General features: G+C 42.2%; 1 protein-coding gene across 1 annotated transcript in view; it reads right to left on the reverse strand.

The window, feature by feature from the left end:
• Positions 1–11,704, reverse strand: part of LOC124776081 (Down syndrome cell adhesion molecule-like protein Dscam2) — a 197,595-nt gene extending 185,891 nt beyond the window's left edge. Inside the window, exons 1-2 of the mRNA XM_047250924.1 lie at positions 11,495–11,704; positions 1,925–2,030 (exon numbers count right to left, since the gene is read on the reverse strand). Coding sequence (XP_047106880.1) covers positions 1,925–2,030; positions 11,495–11,704 — 316 coding nt within the window. The remainder of the gene's footprint in view (positions 1–1,924; positions 2,031–11,494) is intronic.
• Between the last annotated feature and the right edge of the window lie 850 nt (positions 11,705–12,554).

The raw sequence follows: 12,554 nt of genomic DNA on the forward strand, positions 1-12,554 counted from the left end.
AGTGTTCCTCTCATAATTTCTTTCTTCGTCCCAATGTTTTGTGTGTCAGATGACTACCAGGATATCCTCTCCTGTGCCAGCCCCTTGTCATAGGTCAAATTTAGTAAAATCTTCTACGTTTTCAAGCCGCGTCACTTCGAATAAAACTCTCGAACTTTTGACAGCTGTCGCGGCCATCGTCAACAGGTGTCAAAATCACTGAGTGCCGTGGCTGGCACGATGTTTCGCTTGCAGTATTTCTACATCTACGTCTACATACATACTCCGCAATCCACCATACGGTGCGTGGCGGAGGGTCCCTCGTAACACAACTATCATCTTCTCTCCCTCTTCCAAACAGAACGAGGGGAATATGCTTATATGCCTCTGTATGAGCCCTAATCTCTCTTACCTTATCTTTGCTGTCTTTCCGCCAAATGTAAGCTGGCGGCAGTAAAATTATACTGCAGCCAGCCTCAAATGCTGGTTCTCTAAATTTCCACAGTAGCGATTCACGAAAAGAACGCCTCCTTTCCTCTAGAGACTCCAACCGAGTTCCTGAAGCATTTCAGTAACACTCGCGTGATGATCAAACCTACCAGTAACAAATCTAGCAGCCCGCCTCTGAATTGCTTCTATGTCCTCCCTCAATCCGACCTGGTAGGGATGCCAAACGCTCGAGCAGCACTCAAGAATAGGTCGCACCAGCGTTCTATAAGCGGTCTCCTTTACAGATGAACCACATCTTTCCAAAATTCTACCAATGAACCGAAGACGACCATCCGCCTTCCCCACAACTGCCATTACATGCTTGTCCCACTTCGTATCGCTCTGCAATGTTACGCCCAAATATTTAATCGATGTGACTGTGTCAAGCGCTACACTACTAATGGAGTATTCAAACGTTACAGGATTCTTTTTCCTATTCATGTGCATTAATTTACATTTATCTATATTTAGAGTTAGCTGCCATTCTTTACACCAATCATAAATCCTGTCCAAGTCATCTTGTATCCTCCTACAGTCACTCAACGACGACACCTTCCCGTACACCACAGCATCATCAGCAAACAGCCTCAAGTTGCTATCCACCCTATCCAAAACATCATTTATTTAGATAGAAGACAACAGCGGACCTACCACACAACAGCGGACTTATCACACAACAACAGCGGACCTATTCCTTCGCTTAACAACGCGTTCCAAACCACGATGAGCATTATTAGTAGATTTTTATGTCCCTTTACATATTAAATTACCCGTTCATCATCCTTACATACTATCTCTACCTCTTCATCTTCTTATTGAGACATTGGCATATGCACCTGAATGAATGTTGTTGGATTTGGTCTGCCATCGTTTCTGAGAACAATCCTATCACTGGTCTCTTCACAGTAACTAATTTCTGCCCTACTTTCCCATTCGCAACGAATCCAATTCCTCTTATACCATTTTCTACTACTGTCTTTTTACTTAATGTTGATTTAACCAGAAATCCCTGTCTTCTTTCTGTTTCATTTCACTGACCCCCAACTATAGAATGACCATTTGCATTTCCCGTTTCATATTTTCTAGCTTGCCTACCACATTAAAACTTCTGACATTCCACGCTCTGACTTGCAGAATGTTACAGTTTCTTTGGTTATTCCACCTTTGTTCTATGGGTGCCTCCGCTTTGATAGTTTCCACCTTCAAGGGCATGAGTGTGGCCTGCAAGTCTGTCGGTCGTTCGTAGCACGATGCTGATTCTTTATAGCGGAAGACCACGTCCACCAGTGATAACCTCTTTTAATTAAAATTTTTGCAGAGGTTGGGATCAAATTCAGGACCCAGGACGTTTTGAATATGGGTAAAAATGCTAACACGAGACCGCGGTTAATAGTAAGACTAACACTGACAAGGAAACCACTATGACACATATAGCAATGGTTTGCAGTAGACTTACCTCCCAATGAGATCTGTGCTGTTCCTTGAGCAGTCTCGTCATTGTTGGAGACCACACACTGGTACATCCCTGCATCATGCTGCTCCACGTGTTCGATGCGCAGTGTCTGAAAAGTGAAGCAGAGAACAATGAATTTAAAGAAAAATGCCATTTTAGAGTGAGATCGCAAACTCAGGTTAAGCAGCGTGTTTGACCAGTGTACCACATCACAGTATATGTTTCTGTCACAGACGTCGAAAGTCTGGCAAGAACTACGTATTTAAGCTGCCTGTTTGCTATTTTTTTTATCGATTATGAAAACAGACAAATTATGTATAGTGGAACAATGTCAAAGAAGATTTTTTGTAGGTATTTGTTCCAAGTACCTAAATGGGGTGACGATATTCACGACTCCAGAGAGCACCGCACCACAGTCGATAAGATCGACTACATTTCCCTGGAAGTCTCCCAATAAACAAAGGAATTTACCTTCCCTATTGTCGCTGTGTTCCTCAGTCCGAAGACTGGTTTGATGCAGCTCTCCATGCTACTAAGCCCTACCTGCTACTGTCTTGTGCAAGCCTCTTCACCTCTGAATGAATGCTGTAGCCTATAGCGATTTGTACCACCTTACTTCGACAACAATCCACTGCCTCTGTTTTGTGTTTGTTGATGTCCATTTCGTTGAACTGTTCTCCCAAGTCCTTTGCTGACTCTGACAGAATTACAATGTCGCTGGCAAACCTATAAGTTTTTGTTGTTTCTCTATGAACTTTAATTCCTACTCCAATTTTTTTTGTTTTGGTTTTCTTTACTGCTTGCTCAATATACAGATCGAATACCATTGGGCTAGGGCACAGCGCTGTATCACTCTCATCTCACCCATGCCTCCCTTTCATGCCTCTAGATTCTTATAACTGCTGTCTGGTGACTGTACAAGCTGTCACTATATTTAGCTCCCTTTTTACCCCTACTATCTTCAGAACGTCAAAAAGTATATTCGAGTCAAAAAGTGTCGAATCAACACTGTCAAAAACTTACTCAAGTCTGCAAAAACTGTAAACTAAGTTCGTCTTTCGAGAAGCTGTCTTCTAAGAAAGGACATAGGGTCAGTATTGCCCCGCAGGCTCCTACGTTTGTCCTTCTCGACAACGGACACTACAAGCTCGTTTCGTATCACGTCGCTTTGCAACGTTATGACTACATATTTAATCGAAGTGACCGTGCAGCACACAGCTAACACTGAACTCGAACATAGCATAGCAACCACTTTCCATTGCGGTAGCAAACTACCCCTAAAAGGCGGAATAATTAGCAGTTGTCGACATGAGGATGCAGAAGGCAATGGAAAACACTACATTAAAGACACATAACGTGTACCTATACGATATATAGGCTGTAAGTATCTTGATGATGTTTTCATTAGAAAAGGATTCTGGACTAGCACCCACATGAAGTTTTTCGGGTGGGACAGCCAAGTGGGAGATGATCATGAGAAAATGATGCAATAACCAACGACGGGATGACATTCTAGGAGTTGGAGCATGGAATGGTTGGTTGGTTACTTTGGAGGAGGGGACCAAACAGCGAGATCATCGGTCCCGTAGAATTAGGTAAGGATGAGGAAGGAAGTGGGCCGTACCTTTTCAAAGGAATGATCCTGGCATTTGTCTGAAGCGATTTAGGGAAATCACGGAAAACCTAAATCAGGATGGCTGGACGTGGGTTGTGAACCGACGTCCTCCCCAGTGCGAGTCCAGTGTGCGAACCACGGCGCTACCTCGTTCGATAGCGTGGAATGTCAGAAGTCTGAGTGTTACAGGGAAGCTACAAAATCTGGAAAGAGAAATGCAAATCATCAATCTAGAAATAGTGGATGTCACTAAAGTGTATTGTAAAAAAGGTAAGATTTTGTAGTCACGCTAATATCGGTTTATTTCAACAGCAGCAGCGCCGGACGTGATGGACGTGGAATTCGTTGTGAGTAGGAAAGTACTGAGTTACTGTGAACGTTTAAATGATAGAAGTATTCTCATCAGAATCGACAGCAAACCGGTGTCAACAGTAATTGTTCAGTTATCCATGCCGAGATGAAGAAGTACGAAGAGTGTGTGAGGAAATTGAACGGGTAATTAGAGTGTGTAAAGAGAGATGAATATCTAATAATCATGGGGGATTGAAACATAGTAGTAGGGAAGGGAACAGAAGACGAGTTATAGGAGGATATAGGTTAGCTAGTAGCAAAGAGAGAGCATTTTGTAAGAATGAAGAGTAGACTGGAGTTTAAGAGAAACGCACAGAAGAATCAGTGTGGAAGGAAGGGGGATGCTAGAGTACTGAGGAAAGATGAGGTGCGTTTGAAATTGTCTGAGGCTAAAGCTAGTGCGATAATGTGTATCATAGTAGGTAGTTCAATTGGAGAGGAATAGGCTACTCCAAAAAGGACAATCACAGAAGTTGGATAGACAAACATAGAGCACTGAAAGGACAAAAAAAAAAGTGTTCAAATGTGTGTAAAATCTTATGGGACTTAACTACTACGGTCATCACTCCCTCAGCTTACACACTACTTAACCTAAATTATCCTAAGGACAAACACACACACCCATGCCCAAGGGAGGACTCGAACCTCCTCCGGGACCAGCCGCACAGTCCATGACTGAAGCGTCCGAGACCGCTCGGCTAAACCCGCGCGGCAGAAAGGACATTCGTGGCCAAAGGCTTGTATTAGCATTAACCGCAGGACTTAATGTGAGGAGGAAATTTCTGAGAATGTGCCTTTGGATCACAGCATTGGAAAGTAGTGGATCAAGGGCGATGAGAAAAACGGAAAAGAAGGTAGCAAAGTGATTCAAGCGTTTAAATATTGTGTTGTAGAAGGATGCTGCAAATTAGGTGGACTGATTAGGAATGAATTCTCAACAGAATCGGCAAAGGTATGAATATATGGGAAATAAGGACGATGGAACGAGTGTTAAGACATCAGGGAATAATTTTTATGGTACCAGATGAAACTGTGGAGGGTAAAACTCAGAGAGATTAGAATACATTGAACAAATAACTGAAGACGAAGCGACCAAGTGTTACTGTGAGACGAAGAGATTGGCATAGGAAAGGACTTCATGGAGTGGTGACTAGTGATTAAAGAAAAATATTAATATGGTAACTTATTTTTTGTACAGAATATGTCAGGGATGTCTATCAATCAATGGCTATAATAATGTCATTATTACTATGCAGTAGTCTTCGAGTTTTGACCGACCTAGGTGGCGCAGTGGTTAGCGGATTGGACTCGCGTTCGGGAGGATGACGGTTCAAACTCGTGTCCGGCCATGCCGATTCAGGTCTTCCGTTATTTCCCCAAATCGCTTCAGGAAAATGCCGGGATGATTCCTTTGAGAGGGCAAGGCCGATTTCCTTTCCCGCCTTTTCCCAATTCGAGCTTCGCTTCAGTCTGTAACGACCTCGTTGTTGACGGAACGTTAAACACTAATCTTCTCCTCCTTCTCTTCGAGTTTTGCTACGTGAATCTTAGGGTCGGAGTCATCCGAGAGTATACTAAGAATAGGCTGTTTCCCTATGTTAAAAATATTGTTCGGATTGTTGTTATTCTTATTGATTATAACATTTAAATAGCATTTATGGACAATATTCTCACATAATATTTGTTGTTATTATGTAATTAAAGCTTAAAAATCGAGAAATGTCAAGATCTGGTCACGTGATCTATAACTCTGTTATTGACTATGCTCTCGTGACGTCACAGACGTATACGTCTGTACAGGAGCGTTAGCAGAAGTTAAGAGGTTTTTACGTAATTCTTCTGCAAACAGTGATGGAAAACGCAATTACAACTTATAAGTAATGATAGAAGGGAATTTTGCGAACGCTGATAGTGGAAGCCTTGCGAAAGTTGATGCGCTTATGCTCCATCCATGTAGAGCGGTGATATGTGCAACTACGGACATACTTTTCCCTGCTCCCCGCAACATCATTAAACTCTCTCAAGACTAAGGAATTGTAGAGCTTCTGCAAATGAGTCCCTATATTATAACTAGATTGTTGACGGTCAGTCATGAGCTACGATTCAAAGTACAATGTAATTATTCTTGGCAAAAATGGTTCTGAGCACTGGGACTTAACATCTGTGGTCATCAGTCCCCTAGAACTTAGAACTACTTAAACCTAACTAACCTAAGGACATCACACACATCCATGCCCGAGGCAAGATTCGAACCTGCGACCGTAGCAGTCGCGCGGTTCTGGACTGACCGCCTAGAACCGCTAGACCACCGCGGCCGGCATTCTTGGCAACACACAACGCCGATTCGCTAAGTTCCGCGGCGTGGCACAACGGATAGCTCATATGGTTGCAGATAAAGAGGTTCCATGATCGAATCCTGGAGGGGGCACATGTTTTTTACTAATTTTACAAGGAATACGAAAACAGCGTTAGCAGGAAGTGCTTGTAACAGTCGTTTCAACTGTGGGCGTATTGTGTATAGGTTCACATTACTGGACAACGGAGGACAAATGCATTTACTTTGTGAGCCTACAGTTAACTTTTTTAGAAAGCAGTGCTGGTAGTGAACATATCACATATGCTCACAGTACAACGAGGTGTAGGACACTGAGGTTATTCGCACAGATACAAAGTGTGTTCAGCATGTAGGTGACACAAACCTAAGGACTGTGATGTTTGGTGTGTTAACTAACGTTAGCGTCCAAAGCAGAATTACTTCATCTTTACGTAAGAAAATGAAGGATACTAGCTGGGCAGTGCGAAGATAAAGTAAAAAGTGTGTGATCACATTAACTAGTAAATATCTTTTTGAACGTGACGTGTGTGAACACCGATTGCAAATAGAGGCGCATGTCAACAGCAAGGCAAACACAATAATCTTCTGTTTATGATCGGAGTGGTGGAGTCATGTAAGTGTAATTTGGTTTTCATATGATAGGACTATCAAGTCGTTTTACCAATAAGTTAGAATTTTCTATCGTCTTAGATTAGAACCGGTGATCTGTGGACATCGTCTGATAAAATTCGAGGTTCTAGTGCTCTAAAAACATTTTCGGTTTGTTTCTAAATCTCATGTTGTTCGTTACTGTTCGTTACATTAGTTCGGGGTGGATGTCCAGTGACACTTGTTCAAGTTCATGCATTCACTTAGTTTTTATTACAGAGGGCAAATAACCCTCTGACCAAACACGCTAAGCTACCGTGTCAGCGCACAACTCAGCTTCCGAATAATTGAGGTGTACATGGGTAGAATGACAATTTTCACTGCGATTTTAATTTTGTTGAATGACGCTACCCTTCGTTGTAACAGTGGGACAGCATACCACGGAGGTAAGTTAATGTTAACTTCACAGTGCAACACTTTTTAATTAATTTAGTGAACTTACGCGTCGACGTAGTGGCAAATTTTCCGGTAGAATGCAACTACATTTTAGGCAGCTTCTCATTCTCTAAAATACTCAAAAACATTTTTTCAGGAGATTTTATAGATATTTTTGCACATATGGTACTGCGCACGATTTGTGACCCATTTTCCGAAACGTAAATTCCAAAAGAAGACATCACTGTGAATTAGCATTATGACAGCAGGAAAAGCGAGCTAGCTAGTGACGTCACAGGCATCACATGACTCGAATGGAGCGTTTTAGTGGGCTTTCAAATGATATGAATTTCATTTCGGTCTTCATGAAAATATACTGAAATCCAAGAGGAAAAAAGTGTATTAGGAGCATGGAATGACACAATTAATCATTTAAGACAATTTCCGTAAAAACATCAAATACCCTACTACGAAGCAGCATGACGTTGTACAGAAGATTTTATGGCGCAACAAGACAGGCAGTCGGCGCTTAGACAAGATACAACAGAGATCTCTGTGTGCGTTATGATCTGAATGTTTTACATTTTGAATTCATTGTGTTAGTTAAGATGAGATGTGTTACTCGTAATATTCACGGTGCTTATTTGCAAGAGACTCACCATGATCGCATTATTTTCTCCTTGATTAACGGTAGATTCCCTCAAATTTCTGAGAAACAACACATTATTGGTTTACAGCACGACAGTGCTAACTATTGTGGTGGAACCAGCACGAGACTGGCGTGCTTCAAGGGTGGACTAAGCTCACCTTAGCTCTCTCAATGAAATGGATTTGCCCAGTACGTCGATAAGTCACCGACGTCATTGTTCACGAGCAGTGTCTCTGCTTGTTATTAGCAATGTTATGGGCTAAGAGTGAGAAGGATGGTGCAAACATCCTTGCCGAACTTGTGAACTCCTATCCAAGTCTGATCTTCTTCTTGTGTGCCCACCAATAATTACCATCTCGATTTTCAAATATGTTTCGTATTACATGTTGGTATTTGTAACCCGTTGCTACTTTTTACACACACACACACACACACACACACACACACACACACACACACACACACACACACACACACACATATATATATATATATATATATATATATATATATATATAGGGTGATTCAAAAAGAATACCACAACTTTAAAAATGTGTATTTAATGAAAGAAACATAATATGACCTTCTGTTGTACATCATTACAAAGAGTATTTAAAAAGGTTTTTTTTCACTCAAAAACAAGTTCAGAGATGTTCAATATGGCCCCCTCCAGACACTCGAGCAATATCAACCCGATACTCCAACTCGTTCCACACTCTCTGTAGCATATCAGGCGTAACAGTTTGGATAGCTGCTGTTATTTCTCGTTTCAAATCATCAATGGTGGCTGGGAGAGGTGGCCGAAACACCATATCCTTAACATACCCCTATAAGAAAAAATCGCGGGGGGTAAGATCAGGGCTTCTTGGAGGCCAGTGATGAAGTGCTCTGTCACGGGCTGCCTGGCGGCCGATCCATCGCCCCGGGTAGTTGACGTTCAGGTAGTTACGGACAGATAAGTGCCAATGTGGTGGCGCTCCATCCTGCTGAAATATGAATTGTTGTGCTTCTTGTTCGAGCTGAGGGAACAGCCAATTCTCTAACATCTCCAGAGAGTGTGGAACGAGTTGGAGTATCGGGTTGATATTGCTCGAGTGTCTGGAGGGGGCCATATTGAACATCTCTGAACTTGTTTTTGAGTGAAAAAAAAACCTTTTTAAATACTCTTTGTAATGATGTATAACAGAAGGTTATATTATGTTTCTTTCATTAAATACACATTTTTAAAGTTGTGGTATTCTTTTTGAATCACCCTGTATATATATATATGGTGACACAGCTAAGTCATAACACACCTTCTATCTCCCCAAACGTAATAGACGCAAAGACGCCTTTTGGACAGGGGCTACTCGAATACATCACATTTCATGTTTGTACTAATTTTTATTACGGAGATATGAGTCTATCTTTGGTTTTTTAAACGGAATCCTATTTTAAATTTTAGCGTAACATGATGGGCTTAAAAAGATGGTTTCAAATATGTGTGTATCATAATATTTAGGCGAATAGTTTTTGTATCACAGATAGGGTCCCGTATCGTATTCATCCTTCGAAGCGTCCTTGCCCAATGTGACCACTTTCCGGTTGCCCATTGAGGAACTTAACAGGGAAGGCGTTGTTTTCCTACTTCTCGATAACGCCGCAAGGTGACGCACGAGGTAGCTGGAGATAAGGGTACAAATGTGCTGCTGGGGTAAAGAGAAATCTCATTTCCGTCGCAGTTTCTTGGAGCAGACATGTGCACAAACGAAGAAAAGTTAAATATGATTCTAGCTTATGGTGAAAGCAGAAGAAATGCTGTTAGAGCAATAAAGCGATATGGAGAGCTGTATCCTGATCGTGAGTGTCCTACGCGCCAGTTTCTTGCGCGTATTTGCAAGAAACTACTTGAGTCTGGATCATGGAACGCCGTACAGAGGACAAGGCGGAAAACTGCAACTGGCGAGGTACATGAAGAGGGTGTTCTAGCGTTGACGCGTAACGACCCTACTGTTTCGTCGCGACGTATCGTCTCCGAATGTGGTATAAGTAACAGAAGTGTTCTACGCATGTTGCACCGGCATATGTTTCACCCGTTTCACCTCTCATTACATCAAGCATTCTCCGGTGTGGATTTCGAACGGCGCCAGGAATTTTGCCGGTTCACTCTGCAGCGCCTAAAAGATGATCCAACGTTTTTTTAACGGGTGCTGTTTATTGATTAAGCGACTTTCACCAACCACGGTAATGTGAATTTGCATAACATGCATTACATGGTCAATAGAGAACCCTCACTGGCTTCGACAGATGCAACATCAGGAACCGTGGAGTGTTAACGTGGTTAAATGTCATTGTGGGACCGTACGTCTTTCCGGATATACCAAATGGCAATAACTATGCACAGTTCCTGCCAAACGTTCTGCCCATTTTGCTGGAATAGGTACCACTAATTACTCGTCAGTGCATGTGGTTCCAACGTGACGGCTGTCCTGCTCGCTCTTCCCGTGTGGCTACACAGCTGTTAAATGAAAAGTTCCCGGATTGTTGGATAGGATGACGTGCTTGAGTGAAGTGGCCAGCTCGGTCTCCTGATTTGTCCCCTGTTGACTTTTTTTTTTCTGTGGGGAGCAATCACACATAAAGTGTATGCTCAAATACCAACTACGCCAGACGATATGTAGCAACGTATCACCGAAGAGTGCGCTGATACCTCACGTGACACCCTTGCAGCCGTTCACGTATCATTCGAACGGCGACTACAAATGCGCGTTGCAGCAGAAGGAACGCATTTTGAGCACATGGTTCAGTAAAGTTTTGTATCGTGTACAGTATGTATTTTGTGTCTTTGTGTGTATTTGATTCGTATTCTGATCAACAGTAAATATTTTCAAATAAAAAACAAATACGTACGAAATAATTATGACCAGTAAGGGCCTCCTCATTTATATTTGTATTCCTGTTACTTAAACTGTATTAACATCGTGTAGTATTTTAATCCTGTATGTTGTCTACTATTTTGGTATCACAGTTGTCAAAAAACTGAATAATATTTGCGCGACATCATTAGTTAATTTTTGAGCAAAATATCGCAGTATGTATTACTATTGTCGGGTAAATGGGCGTGTTTGCGTAAGGATGGACTCGCGACGTTTACCATGTACTCTACACAACAGGAAAGGTCGCACTGGACAACGTCACTTCGAAGGAGGAGTACGATATATATATATATGAATGTAGGAATGGGCTATATATATATATATATATATATATATATATATATATATATATATATATATATATATATATATATATAATGAAGAAGAGCTTCGAATGTCGTTAAGTTCGTTTCCATGTGTCTGAGTACAACCAATTTTAATGCCAATTCTCTTTCTATGAGCGCTCAGTTTTTCCATACCTGAATTGATGCTACAAGAGTGCAGCTTCAACTTTTTTGTTACAGACTGTTGAGAACAACACTGATGTCTTCTGGAATGTCCATGGATGTTTAATCGCTCTTCCATCGCCAGTATTTGGTCGAGTGTTACAAAAAGATTGATACCGGTAACCTGGAGACGTGCTGGAGGAGGTAGCTAGCAGTAGGTTGTAGGGAGGGCCGTTTACCTGCGGTGTTAGCAGCCTGACCCTGCTGGAGGTGTGGAGCGGCCGGCCGTCCTTGAGCCAGGAGACGGCCAGCTGGGGGTGGCCCTCGGTGGAGCAGTTGAGTTGCGCGGGCCGCCCCACGTCCACCGTCTGCTGCTGCGGCGCCACGTAGGCCGACAGCGGCGCTGCAACAAGTCGTGGGGTCACCGAGATTACGGAAGCGCTTCCCATTATTTCACTAAGTCACTGTATGCCACTAATGTTAGCGCTAATCACGTATACGTATCCTGCAGACTTAGTCTTTCTGCATCGTTTCTATAAAACGCTCGTTCAGATCATCTATCGAACACGTAACTAACTAACTACCTGACTAACTCATTTCACGTATGCGGAAGTAGACTTTCTCCAAACACAAATATTACACACCAAGCACGTTTTGACATAGTCGTTTAATCTCCGACAGTTCATATTTATTTAATGATCTGAAATGTTATTTTGAAAATGTGTTGTTAGAATATATTTATCATCATCAAAATCATCATCATCATTTAAGACTGATTATGCCTTTCAGCGTTCAGTCTGGAGCATAGTCCACCTTATAAAATTCCTTCATAATCCCCTATTCAGTGCTACCATTGGTGCCTCTTCTGATGTTAAGCCTATTACTTCAAAATCATTCTTAACCGAGTCCAGGTACCTTCTCCTTGGTCTACCCCGACTCCTTCTATCCTCTACTGCTGCACCCATGAGTCTCTTGGGTCTTGGGTAACCTTGCTTCTCCCATGCGTGTAACATGACCCCACCGTCGAAGCCTGTTCGCCCTGACTGCTACATCTGTAGTGTTCATTCCCAGTTTTTCTTTGATGTCCTCATTGTGAACACCCTCCTGCTGTTGTTCCCATCTACTAGTACCTGCAATCATCCTAGCTACTTTCATATCCGTAACCTCAACCTTATTGATAAGGTAACCTGAATCCACCCAGCTCAAAGTTGGTCGAAAGATATATACACTCCTGGAAATTGAAATAAGAACACCGTGAATTCATTGTCCCAGGAAGGGGAAACTTTATTGACGCATTCC

This window comes from Schistocerca piceifrons, chromosome 2 (genome assembly GCF_021461385.2).
Source record: "Schistocerca piceifrons isolate TAMUIC-IGC-003096 chromosome 2, iqSchPice1.1, whole genome shotgun sequence".
NCBI lineage: Eukaryota > Metazoa > Arthropoda > Insecta > Orthoptera > Acrididae > Schistocerca > Schistocerca piceifrons.